This window comes from Pseudopipra pipra, chromosome 1, assembly GCF_036250125.1.
Source record: "Pseudopipra pipra isolate bDixPip1 chromosome 1, bDixPip1.hap1, whole genome shotgun sequence".
Classification (NCBI taxonomy): domain Eukaryota; kingdom Metazoa; phylum Chordata; class Aves; order Passeriformes; family Pipridae; genus Pseudopipra; species Pseudopipra pipra.
Window position 1 is genome coordinate 52548747 of NC_087549.1, and position 27672 is coordinate 52576418.

Consider the following 27672-nt stretch of genomic DNA (forward strand, 5'->3'; position numbering starts at 1 on the left):
TTCAGCGACCGCAGAAGGGCTGCGAACACCAACGTCCCTCAACCTCTTGGGTGGACCCCGAGGCGCGCGCCCGCGCATGCGCGCAGAGGGGGAGGGGGCCGCGCCGCCGTCCTCGTGCCCGCGCAGGGGGCGGTGCTGCCGGGGCGGGGAGGGCGCGGGGCCGCGCTCGGGGGCGCGCAGCAGAAGCGGCAGCGCCCGCTCTCGGCCCGCGCCCCGCCGGTAGCGCCCGCAGAGCCGCGCCGAGACAGCGCCCGCCCGTCGTGAGGGAGCGGCAGCACCGCCGGCCCCCTCCGCCCCTCCTCCTCCACCGCCTCCTCCTCCTCCTCCGCCCTCTCCCCCGCCCCTCCTCCAGCCGGAGCGAGCGATCGAGATGGCGGCCGCCGGGGCTCTGGCGAAGCACGAGCAGATCCTGGTGCTCGATCCGCCCACCGACCTCAAATTCAAAGGTGAGGAGGGGGGACCGCAGCGCGGCGGAGGTGCGGGGGGCGGCGGCGCCGGGGTGTCCCGCTCTGCCCGGGCGCCGGGCCGCCTCCGGGTGCCTGGTTCCCCGCCGGCTGCCGCGGGCGGGCCGCGGTGCCGGGCGCTGCCCGCCCGCCGGGGGATGGGGGGCGCCGCCGAGCCGGCGAGCGGGATCGGCCGCCGCCATCTTGGGATCCCGCGGGGATCCGCCGTGCCGGGTGGGACCGGCCGCCCGCTCCCCGTGCCGCCCCTGCCCCCGCGCGGCCCCCCGCCCCCCGCCGCCGTGTCACCGCTCCGCTCGCAGGCCCAGCCCTGCGGCAGCGGCGCCCGGCGACGGCGGTGTCGCTGCCCGGTCGCTGGCGGTGCGGGCTCCCTCTGGCAGCGGCGGGCGGGAGAGGCCGCGGAGCGGGCGGTGGAAGCCTTGCGGGGTTCCAGGCTTCGCGAGGCTGCCCTCGCGTCCGGCCTTGTCCCACTTTCCCTTTCTGGCGCGCTGGAGCCCCGGTGCCCCCGCGGGGCTGGCGCGGCTCTGCACCATCGCTCCCCGCGCCCTCGCCCCGGCGCATCCCGGCCCCGCAAAGCGATCCCCGCCCTTTCGCCAGAGCTGTCATGGCTCAGGCAGGTTATCGGAACGTAAACAGGGAGCTCGCCTCTTCCTTGGGAGCGAGGGAGAAGGAATGCGTGCGTTTCGGAAGTTTTATGTGTGCTGCGTGCCGACCGCATGGCTGTGACCGGCGTGACGCGCTGCTGTCAAAATAGGTCCCGGTTGGTGCTGCTACCTTGTCGAGGGGGGTTTTTCTGTCCTCATCAGTTAGATAGAGCCTTCCCTTTCACAGCTATCAAAAATGAGTGACCCTTGGAAGGTAAGGGCATAAATAACAGCGCGATAGAACCTGTAGTTCCCAGTAATATCTTGTGATTATATCCTGTACCTATAAGGGGCATTGAGAAAAATCTAAAAACGTTTCAGATTTAGAATCAACAATGCTAGTTGGTTTTTTTAAAGCAGTTAATGTTATGTGAACTTACATTTTTAAATGTTGTGACTAGTGTCAGGACATGTACATGCTTCTATTTTCCACTTTTAGTAGACTCATTTTTCATTGTTTTCAAGGGATAGAGTGGAATTTATGATGTTGTAACAATCTTCAAATGGACAACTAGAACAAATGAATGTTCATATTAGAAAAGAACACTGTATTCCCCCCAAATACTTTTGGCTGGCCTGGCATCTGGACAAATTTAACAAGCTATGCTTGTTTTATTGATCCATCAAATCAATTAAAACCCAAAATCTGTCTGATCACCCATATTAATTTCTTGATAGCTTCAGTTTCAAATTTTTTAAATCACACGTTCATACACAGAGTCAAAACCATAGCAGGAACTTACCTTTTTCACTTTGGTTACATATTGTTAGAATGCTGCCAGGTCTGGCTGCACTCACAATTCAATATGCTGAGTTCTTACTGCAAGAATAGGTTGGAGGAAAAAGCCTGATTTTTTTTTAATTAAAAAACTGCTGTGTCTAATTAGAATCTTTCATATGTTGAGCTCTCTTTGAGCTGGAACTAAGCTGTGTTTGTGGATATGAAGCAGTGTGTTGATAGAATAAATACTAGATTAAAAATTCTGTCGGTATGAAGCTGTTGTCAGTCAGTGATCTTTATTGTGCTGTGTGTTTATGTACTTGGAGCATGAAATGTGTATTCTTTAGGCATAAACTTTAGTTTCAGGTTAATGCATATATTAGGAAAAATTCTATAGAGCAGACTAAGCAAAAACAAAATCTGAAGCGTAATGAGACTGCAGTCTTAATACTCCATGGAAAGCACTTTCTATGGCTATATAATTTCAGTAATATACTATACAAAGTGCTATCAACTGAGAGAGCATTGAGTGCACACTCAATAAGTATTTTCTAACAGCTTATTATTTGGAGGTGTTTACAAAGGTTTGTGGGCCACAAAGGAATTGAGTTTTAAGTACTACATTGAAGAATACAATATTGGCAGAAGGGAATTCTCAGTGTTACCTTTAAAAAAGTAATTGGTTAGTAAGAGAATGTATGACTTGGAATAAACGTAGCTTAGTGTAGGAAAAGCATGGAACTTTGTTGAAAGAATAAAAGTATACGTTTTTTCAGTGCAGCTGGTTTTACTTTATTGGTACAATCATCTATTATTATTATTGACTTAATACTGTTGATGGGTGTGTAACAGAGATTCAGTTTAAACATTTGGATTGGACAAATAGTTTTGTTGGTTTTCTTCCCTCAGGAACTTCTAATGGGTTGCTGACCTTTAGGGTAACAGTGAAATGTGATAGTATGTCCCTGTGCAAACAACAATTTAAATTAAAAAGCACATGGGACTTATCTTAAGGAGCTGTTAACAAGGCTTTAAATTCATTGTTGCATGATGAAACTGCTTTTTTTTTTTTATGTTGATATAACTTAATTTACTCAATAGGCAAAAATAAACTCTATAATACATTTCTCCTTGAATTTTGTTCAGCATTACTCAAGGGGAGGTCTAAAGAACATGTCCTGTGGTGGCTAACACATTACTTATTTCCCCTGGTGTCCAAAAGATTAGAATCCTGTTTTTATAGTGCTTTGTAGTCCTAGAAATTTAATAGTATTTTGGGTCATGGTTCCCTCTGTCCCCATGACTAGGTTTTTTTTGGCTTCTGAAACTATCAGGAATATCTAAGGAAAACTACAAAAGAAATAAGTACTTTTGATAGTGTTGTGCAAATGTGACAATGGGAAAAATTTTACTTAAAAGTGATGAAACCAGGAGGCAGTTGATACACTGCATAATATTGTTTTCAGATACTCAGTATGGACCACTAGAGAATTTGCCTCGTGGTCCTTGTGCCCAGATCTTCAGCCATATTGCTCCTGTGGATTGGCTTTCTTCTGTATTCTGATGTATTTTGTTTAGCTTCTCAAATCTGAAGGTGGTTGAGTTTGTTTAGGACAAGGATAGGAAGAATGGAAGCATGAGACACTTAAAGGCATCTGATTTGGAAGGTGGAACATCTGCTTCTTACTGGTGTCTATGTGTCTTGTGTATAATTGTTGTCTGTAGCTCTAGTTTAGCGGAGATTATGGTAATCTGGAGTTGGTTCCTTGTGAGTAAATACATTTTTTTAACACTTTTTTTAAACAGTCATGGAGTTTAATAGCAGCATTTGAAGCTTTGAGTTCAAAGATTTGTAGCATTTTTGTGGAAACTCAGTCTTCCTTAAGTCGAAGAAGCGAGTTTTGCAATTTTGAGTAAGATGTATTTAAGTTGGTATTGGATGACGGTCCTTTTTAAAAAAACTTTTTAAAACCTTTGCCGAATCTTTAAATCAGTAATAAGATGTGTTTCCGCAACACCTAATTGAAAATCAACATTAGTTGATTTGATGAGCTTTGGAAGATTAGTAGACAGTGTTCAGAATTTGAATTTCATGTGATTCAGAGGTGTCTGACTAGCAATTGTCAGACATCATAAAAATGTCTGAATATTCTAATTTTATATCCTTTATTACAGTTCTTGCTTACAATGTGTGAAATCCAGTTATGTTACCTTTGTAAACAACACAAAATAATAAGGCACACTTCCTTTAACAGACTAAAGTAAAATTTTAAGTGTGTCTGTGCAGTAAATTTTCCTTTTGATGGTTTGAGTTACTAGAAGAGATCAGTGTAACAGGGGATATTTAATATCTGATTATTAATCTGACTCATAATCTAGAATTGTTAGTGTTTAAAATCAGCTATCAGCTGGTATATGTTCAAATGACTTTTCATGTGAGGTAGGGAGCACTTAAGTGTTACGGCTTATTCTGAAATGCAGATTTCAACAACCTTTTAAATAATACAGAAATATTGCTCCAGGTTATTTTGTAATCATTACACTGCTATTGGTAACATTGAAAGCCACAGGCTATGTGTTGCTGCAAATCGAGAAGGTGGAATTTAAAGGCAAAAATAGCTCAATGTTAAATGCATCCCCTGCCCTCAAGGTCTGTTGCCAGAATTGGCCTAGGATGCCTTTTAGTGTAGGCAGAGTTTGAAGTCCTCAAATGTGATCTTACTGCTTTACTTGTGTGTGTCTTGATTATGTCAGATTTTATGCCTGTTTTCACTCTCTTCAAAGTGTCAGTAAATTTGTGATGTCTCTGTTTTCTAAGATAGGTTAAAAAAAAGGTGATTGCGATGTCAATTTTCTGGTATCTTCATTCAAGAGAATTTTTGAGACTAAACAGTGGGAGTGCAGAGGGGAAAAACTGGTTGTAAGTGATTACTAATATAGTTGTGGCTTTCTGATACTTTGAAATGATTCCATATGAGTTATTATTTTTGCTGGCTGAGTGTTGCGTAGTGGCGAAGATTGAACATCCCATAGAATAACTCAGTGTTCAATGTGTAGTATTTGACTTTTTTTTTCTTTTAAATCCAAGAGTGATTCCTTGCATTGTTTGCTCTTCTTATATATCTGTACTTCTATCCGTTGTTTCATGGCTCAACTGTAATGTTTCTTAGTATCTTCATTTTTTAAATTATATATATTAATGAAAATTGAAGCACAAAATGATTTGTGGGAATGTGTTGAGGAAGAGAAAGGAAGATAATGTTTTTTTACCTGGTGTTGCTTATGAGGTGGTATTATATTAATACAGTTGTCTCTACCATTGTGTTAGACTGCATTTAAAACTGCCTTGTAAAAAGGGAGTTCTGTTGATCTGTGAAGTCGTGTGTATTATAGGTGTTAGATTATATTTTGGCAGAACTAGTTTGTTATTTGTTTTAAGATTCCATAATGGAAAAATTTCCTGTAGTGATAGGGGTATACAGTAGTGAGGATTTGGAAGTTTTGTCCTTTACCTGCAATTTATAGGATGTTGTTTTACTTAATATTGCCATTGCTTCACTAAACAGTGAAACACAATCTGAATCTCACCATCTTGTACTTCTAATGTGTACCAATGATTATTGGTTTAAAAGCTTCACCTTTACATTCTATTTAGTATAAAGTGCCTACTCATGCTGCTTGTTGATAGCCTAACCAAGTGTTCTAGATCACTGTAAGACATAATTATTAATAGTATAAAAAAAAATACTGTATTATACATGAACAGTGTACGTTTGTTCAAGGCCAGGCTGAGAAGTAGAAACTTATGATGATTGAGAGGAGCTATTTTATACGTCATGTAATAGGTCTGAATATTTAGTGCACTGACCAGTGCACTAACACCACCAGTGTGGTGTTATAAGTTGTTCCTGTTTTGGCTTGACTGTGGTTTGTGAACGTTTTACTTTCTGACCAACTTTATCTATGGGAGATGTTTGTTAACCAGACCTTTGTGACCATCATTAAAGGGTTATTACATGCTCCTCTTATAAGCCATGAATTTAAGTAGGAAAAGACTCCTGAAGAGAACTTGCTGCATTTAAAGTTGGAAAAAAACACCCTGAGTAATTAGATAAGTATTACATTTTTTGGCAGTTACCAGTTTACAAGGCTTGTATTGTCAGATGAGCCTGATAAGTAAGTGTAAGCTGATTTCATTAAAAAAAAATTAAGCAAAATGACTCTACTAAGATAATTTCTGATGTGCTGTTGTTGAAAATAAAAATGCAGAAACATGAGTTAGAATTTTAGTAACTTTGTTTTTCTTAAGGTAGTAAGACTTTATCTGGTGCATAGTGATCTTGGCCTGTAGCTTGTCTTGCCTTTTAGTGTTGTTTGGTATTTTATACAGTTAATTCATGGCAACCATGAATTATTTGGCAATGTAAATGTCGTATTTCATTTTATGGTTTGAAAGTCTTTAGAAAGAAGTGATTATGTAAATTAAATATTTTCTGTTCAGTTTCACTTATAAGTTAAGATAGTTTGTGGAATACTATCCTGATGTAAGACTTCATGTGTTTAATAATGAGTAAGGAAGAAAATAAGAAGAAAAAAAAAGAAAAATATAGTCAAATCAGAATTTTTCCCTCCTTTGTTTCTCAAAATGTGGTCTTATTTGACATAGAATCTTAGAATAAAATCATAGAATAAAATGCAGCATGAGTGTCCCAGGTACAATGTGGCAGTTCTGATCTAAGACCTTCCCCTCTATCTGTATCTCTGTTACCTTCATCTCTTCTCTGTGCATCTCCTGAACAAAACCTGGTTTACCTCTGGATTTATTGGATGCTGCCACATTATTTCATAATGTCATAGAATGGTTTGGGTTGGAAGGGATCTTTAAAGATCATTTAGTCCGGCTCCCGTCGATGTCTGTCACTGCCATCAGTTTGCTCAGGGCACTATCCAGCCTGGCCTTGAACACTTCATGGATGGGGCATCCGCAGCTCCTCTGGGCAACGCCTTCCAGAGCCTCACCACTCATAGTGAAGACTTTCTTCCCAATATCCAATCTAGACTTACTCTCTTTCAGTTTAAAGCCATTACCATTTGCCCTGTCACTACATATCCTTGTAAAAAAGTCCCATTCCAGCTCTTTTGTAGCCTTCTTTAGGTACTGGAAGGCTGTTGTAAGGTCTCCCCAAGGAGTTCTCCAGGCTGAACAACCCCAACTGTCTTAGCCTTTTGTCATAATAGAGGTACTCTTTGTGGCCCTCCTCTGCTTCCATACCCAGTAGTTCCATGTCTATCTTGTACTGGGAGTCTCAGAGCTGTATGTGGTACTCCAAGTGGGGCCTCATGAGAAGGGAGGAGAGGGGAAAAATCACTTCCCTCTACCGGCTGGCCCTGCATCTATTCATGCAGCCTAGGGTACATTTGTGGGCTGCAAGTGCACAGGGCCAGCTCCTATCCACCAGTATGCCCAAATCCTTCTCTGCAGGGCTGCTATCAATCCATTTGTCTCCCAGTCTATACTGAAATTGGAGATTGCCCTGATCGAAGTGCAGGACCTTGTACTTGGCCTTGCTGAACCTCATGAGGTTCCTCAGGGCCCACCCTACCAGCCCACCAAGGTCCCTCTGGATGGCATCCCTTCCCTCAAGTGAATCAACTGCAGCACTCGGTGTCACCTGCAAACTTGCTGAGGGTGCACTCAATCCCACTGTCAGTGAATGATATATCATTATATAGTGATATAATGATAAAATACTGAATAGTATTGGTCCCAGTATGCATCCCTGAGGGATACCACTCGTTACTGGTTTTCACTTGCACGTTCAGGCATTGTTTGGAAGTCTTTGGACACGACCACCCAGACAATTCCTTGTCCATCTAACCGTCCATGCATCAAACCCGTGGCTTCCCAATTTAGAGGTAAGAATGTTGTGGGGGAGTGTATCAAAGACCATACAGATGTCCAGGCGGGTGACATCTGTAGCTGTTCCCTCGTCCATTGATGTGTCCACCATGGAAGACCACTAGATTAGTCAGACATGATTTGCCCATGGTAAATCCATGTTGACTGTCTCTAATTCCCTGTCTTCCATACATTTTGACATATCTTCCAGGAGGGTCTGTTCCATAATATAAATACTGATTATTTGATACAGAGGTATCTGCAAAAGTACTAGTTAAGTTGCAGGTAAAAAAGCTTAGTGGAAAAACATAAGGTGGAGAAGGGACGAGCTATAAAATAAGTTGCAGCACAGCAGTTGGGCTGTTGGAAGCATAATAGGACCTTTCTAAATGATGGACCAGTGTTGTGTTTGAACTCGGTTTAGTATTTTCATTAATGACCTTGGTGTGGGTGGGACTGTGGTGGTAGAGCTCATTGGTAATGCAGAGTTAGGAGATGTGATGAACACAAAAAGATAATGTGCATTTAATGTGTGCTAATAATAGAACATTTTGGATAGAAGTGATGAAAAAGGAGTAAAACTAGAGACTAGGACTTAATCATAGGTTTATTGTGAATGTGAAAAGTCATGAAATGGGACAAATGTGAGACTGAAATTTTGTAGTGAGGGAAGTATTAATGTCAAGGCTTGTGGCATTGATGAAGCTTTATCTGAATGCATCTCTGGCAGCTCCTAGTCACATAAAATGAACCCAAATGGGAATGGTGCAAAGAAAACTTTATTAACATAAGTGAAGTAGAATAGCTTTGGCTTGCTAATCTTAGCAAAATGAAGATTGAAAGGGGGTCTGATTGCTGTCCATAAATACAGCAGAAGAGGTAAGCACCGGGGAAAAGAAAATCTCTGTAGGCTAAAGGATAGGATTGGTATAAAAATGAATTGGCTTCAAGTGGCTATGACTGTATTTAGATCATTAGAAACTAGTTGAATTTCAAATCTGAGTCATGTCAGTCTGAACCAACCTTCTGAAAATCATATGGGCAAAAATAGTTTTAAATTCATCAGATACCATCTTACAAAATACTTAGTTTCATGTGGACTTCTGAAGGCTTCTCCTAGGTCATGACTTTACAATGTTCTTGAAAGTTTGGTAGGACAGCAGTGGTACCTAATTATGTACTTAAGCTAGAGCAGGTATGTCATGTTACGTTCCAAGACATTAGAATAGCTTGACTGAGATATGTGTTTAATGTCTTGTCTTTGTAAAAAGGGATGTTTGTGAATTTAAAAATCATATATGTAGGAGTAACTGCTCCATATGTGAAGTAAACTTAGTAATTATAGTTCACGGGGCATGATGTTGATTTACATGTTTAACATATTAACACTATGATGCTAATGTGGCCACTAAGTGTAGCAGACCAATGAAAGTAAAAACCAGTTTTTAATTTGAATGTCCACTGGCCATCTGTTAGACACGTTCCAAGTTACACCTCAAGTTGGAACTTGAGCTGTTTCTGTAGAAGTGAGCTGACTGATCCTGGGAAGCGTGGCTGCTTTAGCTCGGCTCAGTACTCTGTCCTGAAGTTGGTAAGGGAATGGAGTTTGTGGTCGTGTCTGATCAACAAGACTGACTAAATGTAACATTTATTTGAAGTAGGTGTTTGTTTTCCTGAGTGACTGTAGGATGTGCTTGTACTTGGCTTTCAGAAATCTAGGAAGACTTTATCCTAGTAGAATTAAGAGCTACCAGTTTAAGTAGGCTCTTAATGTGTGGCAGAAAGAACAATGTAACCAGATAAAAATAATTAGCAAGTAAAGAATTCACCATTTTATGGAGGTTAAGTAACAAACATGCCTTTGATGTTAGTAACATGACATTTCTTTAGTAATGGTACTCTTTCAATTGGAAAAATATGAAGAATAGACATTTATGACTAAACTGGGCCTAGACTGCTAAATTATAAAGCTTAAGCTTAGTACCAGCAGTAATATCTTTGTATGAAGTTATTCCATGTTATACCATCTTATTAAATCTGGTGTTTTGTTGTTAAGGAAACAGTTGTTCATATTTAAATGCAGGACAATCTCCATTTAGTCTGTATTTTATCTAATATATAAAGCAGATAATGTTCTCTTTACCGGAATTTGCTGGTAATGATATGTGGCCGTACTTTACCCTTGAGATAGATGCTTATTGCATTTTTGCTGTGGTTTATTGGCTACTAACAACATTTTGGTAACAAACTGGAATGAATAAGTTCTGATCCAGAAAGAAAATGTAAGGAAAATAATTATTTTGTCTGCTTTGAAATGCCACTGTATTGTATTTTTGTCATTTCTCTGTCCAAATGGCAAGCAGAAGGTTTCAGCTCCCATTTCTCTTACACCAGCTTCCAGTGAAGCATTCTGCCAGCATCTGCACAAGCACCTCTAATAAGCTGTGTAGCCGTATGGAGCCTCTGCCCCTTTGACAGAGGAAGATGCGCTATTTTAGGATTCAAAAATGGGCATTGTCTCAGCATTTTTTAGAAAGAAAATTCTCTGATAGACACAGCATCAGCATGGATGCTGACAGCATGTCATTGTGGGGAGCTCAGATAAAATCTGATGTTACCCCTGGTAAACAGTGCTAGCCTAGAATCAGCCTTCAGGAATTGTGGACATTGAGGTGTGTCAGCTTTCCTATAAAGCCTCTTTTGCATTCTAAATGTTACATGCAAGTTGATGATAAAACTATTTCTCAAGTGCCAGGGTAGAATAAGAAATTAAAGATTCTGTAATACTGTTCTAATGTATGAATATCTTCCTGAAAGCTATGATTATTTGTAGGTATTATTAATCTTGCACCTCATACCCTGATTATTTCTGATCATTCAGACCCATGTTGAAGTATTGATCCATGAAACCTAAGCCATTATGCTTCATAGACCATGAATAATTGCAATGTAGGTGATTTGTTAGAGTTGGGATTTTTCTTCCAGTTGGAGAAGGTATTTGAATGGTCATGGTTTTGGTATTTCAAGAGGAAGGAGTTATTTATGTTCATTGACAATGCATGTTGTGTGTTCTCTTCAGGTTTTATTCACAGAAGTCTGAATATTAATTTCTTAAAACTGATTTATGGAAATAACATTCTACTCAATTTCTTTTGTGTTGGCTGTGTCATCTATGCTTTTTTCAGAAAACCTATAAAATTAAATTTTGAGCAATTAAGTGCTTCGTGTATATTTTAAGAATAGTTTTCTTATCTGATAGTCCAGGTAGTTTTGACTCGCCACAGAACACAAATATTTCTCATTTTTAGATGTCTTTCCTTCTGTACCTTTGGTGGAAGATGATCAGGTCAAGGAATACTTAAGTAAACTGGATCTAATAAGTCCATGGACCTTGATGGAATGCACGCACAAGTGCTGAGGGAGCTGGCAAATGGAGAAACAGGCTGACTGGAACCTTCTGAAGTTCAAAAAGAAGTGCAAAGTCCTGCAACTGGGAAGGAGCAATCCCTGGGCAACAGTGCAAGCTGGGATTTGACCAGCTGGAAAAGCAGCTTTGCAGAAAAGGCCCTGGGAGTCTTGGTGGACACTGAGTTGATGGTGAACTGGTGATGTGCCCTTGCTGCAAAGAAGGCCATGGTATCCTGGGCTGCATTAGGAGTGTTGCCAGCAGGTTGAGGGAGGTGATCCTTCTCCTCTGCTCAGCACTGATGAGGCCACAGCTCGAGTGCTGGGTCCATTTCTGGGCTCCCTACTACAGCAGAGACATTGGACATACTGAAGAGAGTGCAAAGGGCCACAAAGATGATGGACTGGAGCATCTCTCCTGTGAGGAAAGGCTGAGAACTGGGACTGCTCTGCCTGGAAAAGTGAAGGCTGGGGAGGATCTTATTGACAAATACCTGAGGGGAGAGTGCAAAGAGGACAGTGCCAGGCTCTTTTCAGTGGTACCCAGTGGTGGGACCAGAGGCAACAGGCGCAACTTGAAACACAGGAGGTTCCCTCTGAACATCAGAAAACACTTTTTTACTGTAATGATGACCGAGCACAGGCACAGGTTGTCCAGGGAGGCTGTGGAGTCTCTGTCCTTGGAGATATTCAGAAGCCTCCTGGACGTGACACCCAGGCAACTGACTCTGGGTGTCCCTGCTTGAGCAGGTCCCAGATGACCTCCAGAGGTCCCTTCCAATCTCAGTCATTCTGTGATTGCTATGTCAAATGATAGGAAAGAAAAACAATTAAATTTTGACCTAATTAAAAAATTCCTTATTACATCATACAAATATACTATATAAAAATATAGATTACATGGGGCCATCTTAATTTAACTTTTCTTTATTCCATTGTTACTTTTGATTTCGGCAGAGCGAGTTGATGGAGACCTTACTCTGTTCTTACCAGGTCTATCCTAAAAGTCAGTTAACTTGTTCTCAAAATTTATCTTTTTGGATTTACAATAGTACTGCTAGTTTTTATCCTGCTTGCTTGGACTCAGGGCTTAAACTGTCAAATGCAGTAAAATGATGTTTCTTTGTCTGCCCAGCCTGACTTTATTGTGCACTGAAAGAAAACTACCTTACCTGAAGTTTGTTTTGGTAAAGGTGCCTTGAAGTGTTCTGTATATTTCAAGGGCTTTTGGGATTTCAAAGGTGATGCAGCAGTTGTGAAAAAACAGCATTCCACTTAAAGCATATAATCCCAATTGAAGTTAATACTGTACCTTACACATTTTAAGGAGTTTGGATTCCTTTTGCCAATCTGTGTACTTTTTAATGTGTACTTATATTGTTTTTTAGATGTGGCTGAATATATCACTTTACCGTGCCAGTTTACAGCTTAAATAAACTTTAATTCAGTGCATAAAATAGAGTGCTTTCTGGCAGTCAGCTTAGGTGTTGGCTTTTGTAACAGCTACAGTTCAATGTCTTAAATTGAAGAGGGCAATATGCTTAACACTTAAACTGTTTCATAAAGTGCTGTTGATTTTGTTTAATAATGCATGCTCATTTTTGTGCAACTCTATACAAGTGATCTGCCTTCTAATTATAAAAGATTTTATGTAATTTAATAAAATTATGATTTCTTCTTATCCAGTTTTAGGTAGAGGTGATATTTTAAGACAGACTCTGCGTGTACATTATGAAAGCCTTGCTAATTTTAAATGAAACTTCTTGCTAACTAAACCTGCCTGGTTCTCAGAAGTGCTTTGTTTGCTCTGTAGTGCCCACAACTAGAGATACTGACATTGGTCTCTCACCTTACCCAAGGGGACCACAGCCTAAGGAGGTTTGTCTAAGGTCTTCCTTCCTGCTCTAGAAAGGCATATTCACATCATTTTTCCCCTGGTGTTTGACCATCTCAGATGGTAGAAGGATGAGTTTTGGGTCTGAGACAGTGGACATGTTAATTTGAAGAGAAAACAACATTGTTGATTAAACAGATCTCTCTATAGGTCCTACCTATCCAGTAATATGTAGTATTTTGGTTTTACTGCAGCATAACTGGCAAGTTTGTGGCAAGCTGGGAAGCTTGGCGCTGTGTTTCAGCAGTGGAAACTGGCTCTGCAGAATCTGTGGCATTTCTTCTGCCCACCAGTTGCTATAGTCCAAGATGTGTAGTTACCAGAGGCAACCCTGGCAGTAATGTTGCAGTAACTGCACTGCAAGATTGCTGAAGTAGAAATTCAGCACATAATGTTTTTGGAGATGTCCAGTATTTCTGAGTGTGATTAGGCAGTTGTCTCTCATTCCTTTCTAAGTCAAGACGACAGGAAAACTTGTGGCATGGATTGTCACTGCTCTATTCAAAATGGTTGGAATAACCTGGCACTCTCACAATTTTTATTCCAGGAAGATGATGTAATTGGTGTCTTGAATTTACACTACTAAGGAAGTTGCTGAACTCCCTGTCCCTTTTAAAGTAACTGTAACTGCCAGAGGTTGTTAGATTGAAATTACAGGTTTATAAAGCAATGATCTCCTGTCATTAGACATCGTAGTTTATCATCTGTATAGCTTGAGAATTTGGTTAGTTGAATTATCACAGCTTCTAAAAACCCTAGTTGTGGATCCAGAAGTCTGTTGTATTAAGTTGTACAAATACAGGATAAAGGAAAGTCTTAAGCTTTTGTATGGTGTGTACATGAGCCTGTCTGAGGTTTAAGTGCTTAAATAAAAACCTGCTTTGGCCCAGGTGTCATGCAAGCAGCAGGTGAGATGCTATTTTTGAGATTATAATGCTGTCCTAGTATAGCTGAATGTTTTCTGAGATGAAGTGGGCATGCATTTGTCCATTTTGGTGCATATGCAGAATGTTTGTATCCATTTCGCCTGTTCTTTTCCTTGTTTAGATGCAGTCTGTGTGGTGTGATCCAAAACATTTCTTCTTCCTGGTTCTCTCCCCATTCTGCCCCCTTTTTTTTTAATAGCAATGGTCATGAATAAGGGGTTTGCACTTAGGCTGTTAGTTCCAGTTTGTACTTTATTTCCCCACTCCCCTAGAGGTAGTGGTATTTATGTTTGTGTGATTGTGAACTCCAGAATCCTCTTCAGGTGTTGCACAGTTTCTTTTTTGAAGGACATGTCATGCTAATTTAGATTGTCCTCTGAATGGTAATAGATTTTTTTTTTTCTAATTTACCATCCTCCTGCTCCCACCTGTCCATGCTCCGATTCACGCTGTCAATATGCCACTAAACTACCAAAACAGCTGGGTTCTGCAGGAACAGTGAAATTCAGTCATCTTTTCCTTTTGTGCAGCAGTTTGTTACCACCTCTTGATTAAATCTGATGGTTGAGGTCTTGAGAGACTTTAAACAGCTTTTTTTATTAAAGCTTTTAGAAAGCAGGTGAAAGCTAAAGCTGTCAGAAGGGTACTCTAGACCTTAGAAGAGATTTCAGTCCCCTCTGAAAGATGTCTGATGCTAAAAAATGTCCCTGAGCTAAAAGCTTTTTTTTTTTGTGAAGTATCCAGGAAATGCAAAGGAGGCCACTGCATTCATGTACCTGGGGAAGAAAAGCAGATTTCTTCTAATTATCTGAGGTATTAAGGCTGACAGTAAATATCAGAATAATCTGAAGAGTGTTTTGAATCCTGTCTCATTATTACACACTTTAAAAAGGCAGGCATGAGGAGACCTTTCATGTCTCAAAAGAAACATAACATCTTTTATTTTACCTTAAAAACCAGTTTATCATCAGTTTATAAATTCATAACTGCTTTGTCTTGAAACAAGCTGTTTTTGAATAGTATAGCTTCTTTTCTAGATCACTGTGCCTTTCAAAATGAGCCTTTGAACTGTGCCTTTTTTCTTTTGTGCAAAATATCCTTAGTAGAAGTAGTTGTGAAGATTGAGAAGCAGAGCTCCTCAGGTTGCCTAGAGTTGCAGTTAAAAAAAAAGCAGCCTGCATCACTGAAAGCCGTATTCAAGGTGCTCTTTACCTCTAGGCACTGCAAGAGCAGTGGTTATTAGATGGCTAATAGTAAAACTCCCAAAATAACTTCCTCAAAAATGTGTGTGTAGCTTGAAAAACATAAATGTTTGGTGTTTTATGAGTGTATCACCAGTCTTAGAGTATTCAGCTGCCTGATTTTAGTTCAGCTTGCGGCGGGGGTGATGGGAGCTGTTTTAAGTCACACCCTGTAAGTAAAGGCAACTGGATCCTTCAAGAACCATCAAGACACAAGTGGCAGAAAACTTTGAAGTAGTTTTGTAAATCTTCCTCTTGGGGGCTGTGTCAAATTTGCTTGGACTGAGAGGGTTTTTTCATCCACCATATAAAGTCAGATTAAAGTGAAGTTTCAGACAAGTAATACCAATTCCTGTTTTCTCAAAAGAGCCTCGTTGAATTTAAACCTATCTCACATGTATCTTCATCTACATCTCAATATTCTGGTTCTCAGTAATTATCTTTTTAGTTCTTTATTGATTTGTATCTTGGTGTTTTGTGTTAAGCATCTGTTTATCACTCTCTCAAAATCAAGGATTTGGAATGAGGTATAGAAACAAAGACATCAGTGAGCCCTCTAGTGTACTAACATCTTTGATAGTAGCCAGAGCTATTTCCTTTGGAGTAATGCAGACACCTCTGTGGAATAAGATGTTGACTTCTGTGGAAAAAAATTGACTTCCTTTGTCTCATGCAATTAATGGTTTTGTTGTACGTTAGCACTTATTCATATCACATATTTTTCATTGAATTTAATCTAAAGGTTGCTTTCTTCGTAGTTTTTTAATAGAAAAGTTGTAATGTTTTCAATACTGATGAAAATTATTTTGTAGTAATTTAGTGTGTAATTTTAAACAACTGTAAAGGTTCTCAAAAGTTAATGTACACATGAAATATTTTTGAATATATTTCATGTTCATATGAAATACCATTTTCTAAGTTACATTCTTCTAGAGCCTGTGCAGTCTTGCCTTCAGATGACACGAGCATAAGGGAGATTAACACAGCTCAGAATGCTGTGAACCTTACTCACTTTTTGTGCTGTTACTGAGTGGCATTGCATGGAGGTGATCCCTGTTGGAAGATGTGCTTTTGCAGCTTGACATTGAAATGATGCCTCTTGTTCCATCCAGTCTTGGAGGGAATTCCTATCCTACTGGTTTAACATAAACTCAGTTTAGAGAGTACACTGCACGGAATACGTAAATACAGCAACTACAACTTGCTTTTTTATGGATCAGTTAGAATATATTCATAAGCAGAGTATCATCTCTCTTGCTTATTTTGAGTTTAAAAGATGAGGTTGATGCCTCGTTCTGTCAACTTTATAGGAGCTCAGAAGCCTACAGAAGTTGAAATCTCAAGAGCAGTTATTATATTTCAGTATCAGTGTTTTCTTTCTTTAAACAGTTGAAAGAATTCCAAAGGATGTGTTGCTTCTACTTCTAAAGAAAAATTCTGAAAAATTTACTTTTGTATATGACCATTACCTTCTAGGTATTCCAAATGTTAAGAGTGATTTGGTAAAATTAACATATATATAAATTACTTGCGACGGCAGCTTGAGTCTGTCATATTATTTAAGAGTTACTTGTTCATTGCTGTCAAAGACATTATTATAACTAAGGTGATAGAACATTCTTTGCATGTAACACAGTTTATGTGCCTACCAGATACATGATTTAACTCGCTTTTAGAAATTTGTTGGCATCAAGTTATATTTTAAGTTAGTTGTACTGTATAAACAGATTTCTTTTCCAGAGTTACATGTATATTTAAAAAAGAACCACCTTTTTTTTTTTTCAGGTCCCTTTACAGATGTAGTAACTACAAATCTTAAACTACGAAATCCATCAGATAGAAAAGTATGCTTCAAAGTGAAGACCACAGCACCTCGCCGATACTGTGTGAGGCCCAACAGTGGAATTATTGACCCAGGATCATCTGTAATTGTTTCTGGTAAAAACAAATATATGCAGTTTTAGATTACATGCTTTTAAGGCCTTTAATAAAAGTTCTGTAATGCTTGATCTTAAAGACTATTTGAAGATATCAGTTTTTTTAAAAGTTAGTTTAAAAGTAGAACTGTTTCCCTTCATTATGTGATGGCAACCTGATGTAGAGCTGCAATGATATGGTAAAAAATGCTCCATATAGAAATACTTGCCATTTGTCACATTTATCTGTGGCTTTCTGAAAGGCAGAAAAGAAAGTTGGAAATGGGCAGTGACATTAACAGTACCTTTGCTTCAGACTGCTATGTTCATGAATCTTGAAGTAGAGCATTGCTTGGCTGCTCTGATCTGTTTAAAGTATAACATTTCATAGTTCATTGCATTTTAAAAAAATTCATGTACAATTGTAGGCTAGTTTTTTTGACTGTAGTTTTGGTCCCTGAACTCTATTGTTTCATAATTCTTCCATTTATCACAATAGTTTGTGCTAAGGGGCAATAATTAAATTGCTTTTAAAAAATAAGAGTTTCTGTTGGTTTGGATATGTGGAACAGTTTGTAGCCCTTACATTTGAAAAATCTAGTACGTTTCACTATAGAGACATTCTCCTTATCCTGGTGGGTGGTATTTTTATTTTGGTTGGATTTTGGTTTGGTTTGGGTTGGGTTGGGTTTTTTTGGTGAGGGGTTAAAAAAAGAAGTTGTACTTTTCAGCAGAGTGTAGCCCTGAAGCCACGCAATGTTATCTTTTTTTTTTTTTTCATGAACCTCCATGTGGGTTTGGTTTACATACTTCCTACTGACAATTTTGATAACTGATTTTGATAACTGGATGTCTAATAGTCTAATCCTGTAGTGGACTGTAAGTCCAGAAGATGAGGTCTTAATAATGTGGGAGTGGACATTCTCAAGAAAATGGGAAAAGACTAGATATCAGTGTTCTGATTTTGGCAAATGATTTTCGTAGGTCATTCTCCTGATGATGTTGAGATAGAATCTCTAGAAAAAGGGAATTCTAAAACCAGTATTAGGTGAGAAACTTTTTATTTCTCTGGACCTGCCTTATTTCCCAGCTCGGAGAGAGGGGGATCCCCTTTTTATAGGCTATGGTCTTGTAGAGATCCTGTAGGCTAGGTTGTAGAGATCACAGGCAAGAGGTCCAGCATCCTGTGGATGAAAGATCATTTTACTGAGAATTGGTTTAAGATATAGTCAAAAACGTGCTTTATTTCCAGCTATGACTTACAGCTATTTTGTCCTAGCTGTCTGTTTGATCTGGTATCCGGGATCTTTCCAATGGGTAGTCATACATCACAATCTTGATGGGCTTTCCCTTGAGGGATTTGAATAGACTGAAGGATTCCATCCTATGTGTTTTCATAGTTACAAATCATCCTTTTAATGCTTTAAATATTTTGGCTTTTTACATGAGTCAGTAGTGGAGCTGTAAACAATATTTCAGCTTCAGGATCACCAATAAAGGGAAACAGTGTCATACTGCTCGACTTTTCAGTTTGCATAGCAGGGAATCTTTGATTTGCCTATTTCTGTATTACTGGATTCTCATGCAGTTATTCAGCTACAGTGACCCCAAGATGCTCTCAAGTGCAGTTGTTTAGTTACAGTGACTCCACAGTGCTTTTCAGAATTGAGTTCTCTTCCCCAAAGTGTCAGCTTCATTTTTTTGTTTTTAAGCATATAATTTCTTTCGGATCACTTGGTAAACTAAATCCACAGATTACTTTTCTAGTGACCCACTTTATCTCATCAGTCTCTCAACTGAATGTTTTCAGTGCTGAGTCATCTTTCATATAATTAAAAATAGATTTCTCTCACATTGTTGTGCAGAGAGAAATAACTATAGGATACTGTGGGCTGAAACTCTTATGTTCAAAACTAAATGTTGAGATAGTGTTAGCTGTCTTCAGCCTGTTTAATGCATCGTGCTGATTCAGAGCCAAGTCAGTTTTTAATTTCATTGTGGGAGATGTGATTTTAGTCATTTTAAGGAAGTCCATGGACATTTTTTTATCATTAAGTCGTGAATCACTAAGTAACCTTCTTCAGCCATGTGTATTCATTTTTTCCAAAACCACTAATTTGATAAGACCTGTTTTTCTTTACCTTGATGCCTAAATTTACTATTTATTATCACATCATGTATTGCTTGTTGTTACCTTGTTAACAGCAATTTCTTGTTGATGATTTTTCTTTTCATAATACAGCATGTTACTCTTCTTCTTTCACATCTTATTGCTGTTACTTGTTACTGTTTTTCCTTCTGCTTCTGTGTTCTTCTAGCTATATCAGTGTTGCTGCTACAGTTTTTTCATTGCTGTAAAATAGGTACACGTATAGATACCTAGTACAGGAGTCCATGTAATTTTTTTAATATTTTTCTGAAACCGCTTCAACTTCTCTTTTAATTTTGTATGAAGATATACTGAACTGGAATTCCCATTCTGTGGAAGACAAGTGTACGTACACTGCCAAATAATTAATCTTTTCAGTTCATTGAACCCTCATCCTCTGGTAGACCAAGTTGCAAGTGTACCTACAGACACATATTTAGGTGTAATTTTTCTTTTGTGTCACTCATGGGACCTGTTTGTTCATATTTGTATATGAAATGTCTTTTAGCTATAGTAATTAGAGAAATAATTATGTCAGCTACACCAGACTCTGACCTCTCAGTACCTGTTGCTACAGTGTATGTCTGCTCTATTTTCAACATTGCCTTTGCATTTTAACTTTCAGTGGTTGTTCAGTGAAGAGCAAATCTAAAGTGGATAGCATGGTTGCTACAGGGCTTAGCTGAAGAATCACAGTTTTATGCTTTATTTTTTCTTTGGAACAGTAATGCTGCAGCCTTTTGACTATGACCCAAATGAGAAGAGTAAACACAAGTTTATGGTACAAACAACCTATGCACCACCAAATATTACAGATATGGAGGCAGTGGTAAGTAAAAATGGAGTAAAATAACTTGTGTATTTTTTTTCTTAAAAATCTAGGCTTAACTGTAAATGATTCATGTTTTTGCAGTTTCTTTTTGGAGAAGAACTGTTTTTTTTCTGAACAAGGGTGACTTCATATGTGATTCAGGGTTTTTAATATGAAATACAAGGTCAGTTCTTAGAACTTGCCTAGTGAAGTTATTGAATGGAAATAGTAGTGAATCTAAGGTGAGGTCAGGTCAGTTCAGTGTGAAAATATGTACATGTTGTACCTTATATGCAGCTAATTTAAAGGGGATAAACAGATCAACAAGCCTGAAGCAGTATGAAATGGGTGCATTTGGTATGAAAAGTGTTTTAGTGAAATGTTGAATGGGATTATAATGAATTAAAACATTTCAAGACTAAGATGTGTCTTTCTACAAGATACCAAGTGACTAAAGAGGACATAAATGATAGAAAACATGTTCTGTTTTTTAATAGATTCAGTTCTTAGGCAGGGTTGGTCTGATCCGGAAAAAAGGTTTGTGCTTTTTGCTTCAGAAGTAGAGCAGCTATTTCTGACATTACTGGCTGGCTGCAATGGGAATGAAGCCTTCAGTTGTCAGAACAAGCCTTTTAGGGTGCTTGTGGACTCCTAAGTGTGTATTTTAAGATGGAGGTCAACGATGCTTCTGTCTCTATAAACTGTTGTAAGGAATGCCTGGGTTTACACAAGTGCATTTGATGTTCTCTCAAGGCAGAGAAGGAGAGGGGAAACAGAGAATAAAGATGAGGTTTTACAAATCACTGAAGACTGCTAGAGCTTTCAGGTTTAGGCTCTGTCCCCTTCTATGAAGGGAGAGAGTACTGTGGCATCACTCTTCACTGAAAACAGTGGAAAACCTTTTAGATTTTGTGAAGCTTTTGAGATATGTAGCTAGAAAGTTAGCATCTGTCTTCCTTGTTGGTCTGGTTTAGTTTTTCTTAATATGCTGTAATAGCTCTTGGTTATGTGTGGTAAATGAAGCGTAACTATTTGGTGAGGATGTAAAAATCAACTTTAGAAATACCTTTTCAAATAACTGCTTTCTTAGTGTGTTCAAGTATAGAATGCTGAGAAACAGATCTTGCAGAAAATCGGTAATTGTAGTTCTACGTTACTGTGCAACTAATGCCACTGGAAAAAAAAAAGAAGAAAAAAATTATAGGAAGGATGCTATGAAAAACCTGAATGTTCAAGTATGTAACACCTACAGTTCCAAGGTAACTGTAGAGGACCTATTAGAAAAATTACTGCGGACTTCAGATTAGTCTCTGAGCCTAAAGATTTAAGGAAACTACATGACGTATGCTTTGAAAGGTGATTGTCAGTTGAGCAGAGAAATTCTAGCATATTTCAGTTATTTAACTATATTGATAAGCATTGGAATTTAAAATGGTTTTTATAAACAGCTTTGAAAAATTCTCTAGGCCCAAATTGTTATGTAATATGCAGTAAAAGGAGGAAGTGCTTAAAATCTAAAATATGAAGAACTAAAGAAATTTACTATGGAACAAATATAGAGTCATTAAAAAGTGTCTTTCAATCTCTTGTTTAAAGTTGGTGCTTCCAAGATGGAATATAAGAAATACATTTACTGAGGCGTAATAGAACTTCCTTCTCAAACTGACTCGGGTGGTACTTGTTTCTCATTGTGTGTTAAAGAAACTGCTGCATTGTCCCCTCCCTGTCCCATACAAACCTCTGATGGATCCATCCTTACATTCAGTTTACTCTCTTTAATTTCCAGACTTGAATAACCATTTCTGGCTTTTGTTGCTTCACAGTAATCAATGTGAACAAAAAGCATAGTTCTTAAGCAAGTCTGAAAGTTGCAGCTAGGGTAAGGATAGTATCCAGCTGTAGAGGAGGCAAGTACTGAGAGCAAGCTTATGAACTGTTCAGATGTTTGCATGAGTCTGGCAAGTTAAGTAACTATTCATTTTTGTCTTAGTGGAAAGAAGCAAAACCTGATGAGTTAATGGACTCCAAATTGAGATGTGTGTTTGAAATGCCCAACGAAAATGATAAACTGGTAAGTAAGGGGTAAGAAATCACCGTACACTGACCGATAGGATCCCACAGAAATTTGAGGGGTTTTTTAACCTGTTTGATTTAATGATTAAATGGATTGAAGGAATTTGTACTAAATTAGACAGGAGGGGTGTTCAGTATATGACTTTTTAAGGATTCATAGAATCATAGAGCAGCCCAGTTTTAAAGGGACCTTGAAATACCATCTGGTTCAACCTTTTCTCTGAAAGGGAGCATGCTGTCAACCACATCTCAAAAAAACTCCAGCAATGGAGACCAGTGCCAGAAATTATTATTCTTCTTTTACTTATTGATTTGCTGTCAGACTTAAAAAAAAAAAAGAAAAAAAAAAATCTTCGGTACTGCATTCCGTGAAAAGCAAATTGCATTGTTTTCTTTATAAAGTATTAAATTATTTTCAATTAAAAATACTGTTTCTAATTCAGTTGAATTAGAGAAGAAAGTAACAATTAGGAATTAATGCATACTTTGGGAATCCTAAGTGCATTTTTATAAGGTAGTGGTGAAGACAAATAATCAGACAAAAAAAACACCTATTGCCTCTTTCATGCTCTTACCTTCAGACAAAATCTATTCTGGTTATGTAGGAGATGACAGTTTAATTGTATATAGACTGAAGATGTCTGTTTTGTGTTGCCTGATATTTGGAATAATAGTTAACTGTCAGTTACCTAGAAGTTTTGCAGAATATGACTAAATTCCTAAGCATTAACATATTTTTTACCCTCATACTTGAAATTCTGATTTACGGAGTCTTAATACTGTATATCCTTTTTCGGGGGGGGGGGAGGTGGGTTTTTTCGGTGCTGCTTTTAACATCATGAATGAGAGAGCTTAAGTAGGATTTCTGTTAGCAACCTTACTGCCTTTATGGCTTTGAAATTTTTTTTTAGTACTGTCCAGAGTTTATGATAGTTTGTAACACATGTATAGGGGTAAATAGCATGAATGCATGCATGTAAAACCGTGATCCAGGTACTAGACAAATGAAACTGGGGAGAAGCATTGCTGGACCTGTCTTTCACCAGTGTGGATGAGCTCATTAAAGAAGTTAAGGTTGGAGCATCTTGGGGTGTAGTGACCTTGCCCTGGCTGAGTTCATAATCTCAAGGAACATAAACCTGGTAAAGACCAAGACCCTGAATTTTAGAAGAGCTAACTTCCAGCTGTTTCAAGAATAAGTGGATGGGATTCCCTGGGGAACTGTCCCTAGGGACTCTTTAAGTCAGCTCTCTAGGGCCACTCTTAAGGGGCTTTAGGCCCCTTTAAGGCCACAAGTGCAAGAGATCTCTATCCTGATATGTAAGAAATCAAGGAAGGCAGGCCAGAAACTGGCATGGCTGAGCAAGGATCTGCTCCTCACATTGAGGAGTTAAGAAGGCAATGCAGAGCCAGTGGAAGCAGGGACATGTGACTTAGGAGGTACAGGGATATAGTTTGGGTATGTAGGGATGGGATCAGGAAAACTTAGGCACAGATGGAATCGGATTTAGCAAGGGATGTGAAGAGTAACAAGAAGGGATTCTTATGACTTATGTCAGAAAAGAAAGGTCAAGGAGAGTGAATCTCCCCTGTTAAACAGGGAGAACTGGTAGCAGCAGATGTGGAAAAGGCTGAGGTACTCCTTGAGTTCTTTGCCTCAGTCTTCACTGGAAGTCAGGCTTTCCGGGTGATATGGTTTGAAGCTGGCTCCCTGCCAAGTCTCCAAACCTTACCACAAGAAGTTGTGTCCCCCCCTTCCTCCCCCCCCAAACCTCAGGGAGAAGAAGGAAAAAAACAACCAAGAAAACCAAAACGAGAGAGAGAGACAGCTAAAGCAATATATATAAATATATTTACACTTATGTTACAGTTATATACAATTGAAATATATATATATATATTATTTCACAAGGGAAAGGGAAGGGGGAAGGGAATAGGAACAAAACCAAAATAAAATATATATATCCCGATTAGTAGCTCAATATCTAGCAACTAAAAGAATTGGCAAAAAGCTATCTTACTGCTCTCCTTGGGACAACGGAGAGTCGCTCTGGAACGATCGCCGGCAACCTGTGTCTCCCAAGGTTGACAAGGCCTAACCAGGCCTCGCTCCCCAACACGACAGACTCAACAGCAGGGAACCTGCACCTCCAAGCTGCTGGAAGGAAAGAGAGCGAAGACCTCTCCTCCTTTCTTCTTATAGCCTGGCTTACGTAAAAATCGTAGGGAATACTGGGTAAATCTGGACCCTTCCTTGGTTACAAACTGGTCACCAAGGAAGGCCTAGGCCAAACTACCACACCATGTCTTGGGGGTTATTGTGGATTGAAAAGCTGGACGTAAGTCTACAGTGTGTGCTTGCAGCCCAGAAAGCTAACAGCGTTCTGGGCTTCATCACAAGAAATCTGCCCAGCAGGTTGAGGGAGGTGATGCTCCATCTCTACTCTGCCTTTGTGAGACTTCACTTGAAGTCCTGAGTCCAGCTCTGGGGACCTCGGCACAGGAAAGATATGAACCTGTTGTAGAGGCTCCAGAGGAGGGCCGTGAAGATCAGAGGGCTGGAGCCCTCCTAGGAAGATGGGATAAGGGAGCTGGCGTTGTTCAGCCTGGGAAAGAAAAGGCTTCAGGGAGACCTCATTGCAACCTTCCAGTACTTAAAGGGGGCTTATGTAAAAAAAGGAGAGTGACTTTTAACACAAATAGATAGTGATAGAACAAGGGGGGAACAGTTTTAAACTAAAAGAGGAGAGATTTGGATTAGATGTTTGGAGGAAGTTCTTTACTCAGAAGGTAGAGAGGTTCTGGAACAGGTTGTCCAGAGAAGCTGTGGTTGCCCCGTGCCTGGAAGTGCTCAAGGCCAGGTTGAATGGGGCTTTGTGCAACCTGACTAGTGGAAGGTGTCCTTGCCCATGGCAGGCGGGTTGGAACTAGATGATCTTTAAGGTCCCTTCCAACCCAAACCGTCCTATGATTCTGTGTTTTTGAGCAGAGCTGTGGGAACTAAATTTTAATTTTATTTTTTTGCTATTTCACAGCTTTTTATGTGACTTTTCACTAGTATTCGAAGTTACTAATGTGTATCTCAGATGCTATGAGATTTAAATTTCATGTTTGTTCAGTGCTCTATATTCCCTCACTAAAAGGTGCTGTAAGTGCAAAACATTTGTGTCATACGTAGTTCGTGAGAAGACCTGTTTTGTTTTTACTTTGTTTTGTTTCTTACTATTGCAGGATTACTTTCTTCATTTTATTTTTCCCCCTCAAGTTCAAATGCTGTTTGGTGTATTTTGTGCTCTCTTTTGGATGCCTTTTGGGTCAGTGTTAAGCAGTGAAGTATTAATTTGTGTCTCAGTAGTGTGTAGTACCAGATGTAAACAGTGCGATCTTCTCTTGCTTTTTAATATTCGAGCTAATCAGAATTGAACTGATAACAGAACTGTCTGTTCAGATTACTGTAAATATAAACTTCACTGAACTGTAGTACTAGCTTCATTGTTTTAGTTTTAAGCTGTGGATGATTTTTCTCTAGGAAGTAAAATTCTCAAGTCATTCTTAATATTTGTAGAATGATATAGATGCAAGCAAATCCGCCCCAGTACTGAATACATCTAAGCAGGATGGACCGATGCCAAAACCACATAGTGTTTCACTTAATGATACTGAAACAAGGAAGCTGGTGGAGGAGTGCAAAAGACTTCAAGCAGAGATTATGAAGCTGACAGATGAAAATCGGCACCTGAGGGTAAGTTTTGCTTCCGTGTTTACATTGAAGTGACTTCACTCCCCTTGGTTGAAAGGTCTGATTTGTAATTAGGCCAAAAGATGTGTATTTCAGCAAGTAGATAAAACTGTTAGAATGTCAAGATTGATTTGTAATATAATTTTACTGTCCTGTATATACTGTGTATTTTGAACTTGTCAGTGATTGAGACTTTGAGATTGTCATGGATGAGACATTGAAGCTACATAACTTTCTTCTTAAATGCAACTGTCCTATTTAAGGTGGTCTTAGTACTTTAAGTCTAAATCAAAAATAGTGCATTAGTAGCTTTTATTTAAAGTGCATTATTTTTCATTAAGAGTGAGTAAATGAGATCCAGAGCAGTAACATTTTGTATTACAAATTCATAGTGAACAAGAACAATTGCTGGTCAGAGGTAAGCAAACACTACTTTCCAGTACCTTTGTGTAAAGGTGTCATTTCAGTAACCTGTAACTAGTCAATACATGACTTTATGGGACTTTTCTATATATTTGCCTTTGGAACAGTTCTAACAATTTCATTGGCCATGATAGCCTTTTAAAGAACCATGAAATAATGATGTCTCCACACCTGCAATTCCAATGAAGTTTACACAAAGCAGATGTTTCTTCTTAACGATAAGGAATCACTGCTATTTAATTTTGACACATAGTAAATAAAAGCAAAATACTTCATTGTGCTTGTCAAGATTTTCTGAATCTTTTTTAACCAGAACATGGAGAGTGACTAGTGGATTACCTGTTCATATTTGAAATATTATGGTTTTCTATGTCCATGTTTTGGATTTCAGTGTGGTGTGATGTCGTGTGTGTGTGTTTTTGGGTTTTTTACTTCATTTAAATATTCGCCAGTAAATTTGGCCTTTTAGTTCAGTTTTTAGTATTGTTAAGAAGATGTATTTATACTTTTTTTCTATCTGTATTTTCTCCTCCCCCTCAGGATGAAGGCTTGAGGCTCAGAAAGGTAGCGCACTCGGATAAATCTGGATCACCCACAGCTTTGGCCCTCAGAGATAATGGCTCTAATTCTCTTCCTTCACTTCTTGTTGTAATTGCAGCCATTTTCATTGGATTCTTTCTAGGGAAGTTCATCTTGTAGAAAGAATGAGTGAGAGAAGCATGCAAAAGTGCAGCTTCCTTCCTTGTTTTTTTTTTTTTTCTTTTTTTTTTGGTTTCGTTTTGTTTTGTTTTTTTGTTTTCTCTTGGCCAGAAAAAGGTTTGTTTACCTACCACATCATGGGTAGTATGGCCCAAGTGGCCCTTTTTGTGTACAGCATCATAACAGGCTTTGCCTTTAATGATCTCGCACGGTTAGAAAACACAATCTGAAAAAGACAAACTGTTCGGCTGCTGGACAAAATTGTACATTAAGTCATCAATAGCAGGTACCAGTTGCACAGTCAGTCCTTTATGAAAATTCATAAATAAAGAATTGTTCTTTCTTTCTGTGGTTTTAATAAGAATTCAAAAATTGTTCAGAGTCTTGTAAATGTTATTTTAATAATCCTTTAAAATTTTATCTGTTGCTGTTACCTCTTGACAAATGATTTATTAGATTGCTAATCCCACTCATTCAGGAATATGAATACAAGAGGTATTCTGGGGGAAATGGTGCCTCTTACTGTGTAAATTTTCTCCTTACCTTACTTTGCTAATATCATGGCAGAATTTCTTTCTTTTTCCTTGTGAGGCATTGTTGAGAGTTCTTCATCCTTACAATCCTGTCCCATAATATTTAACATGACAAAAGAAATAAAATTGTTAACAGAT

At 39.0% G+C, this 27672-nt stretch overlaps 1 protein-coding gene across 1 annotated transcript; it reads left to right on the top strand.

Moving 5' to 3' along the window:
• Positions 1-164: 164 nt before the first annotated feature.
• VAPA (VAMP associated protein A) lies at positions 165-27672 on the top strand. Its single transcript, XM_064656996.1, has 6 exons — positions 165-446; positions 16977-17129; positions 19982-20085; positions 22058-22138; positions 25706-25882; positions 26843-27672. Exons 1-6 carry the CDS (start codon positions 371-373, stop codon positions 26999-27001), a joined length of 750 nt encoding a protein of 249 aa, XP_064513066.1. The 5' UTR covers positions 165-370; the 3' UTR covers positions 27002-27672.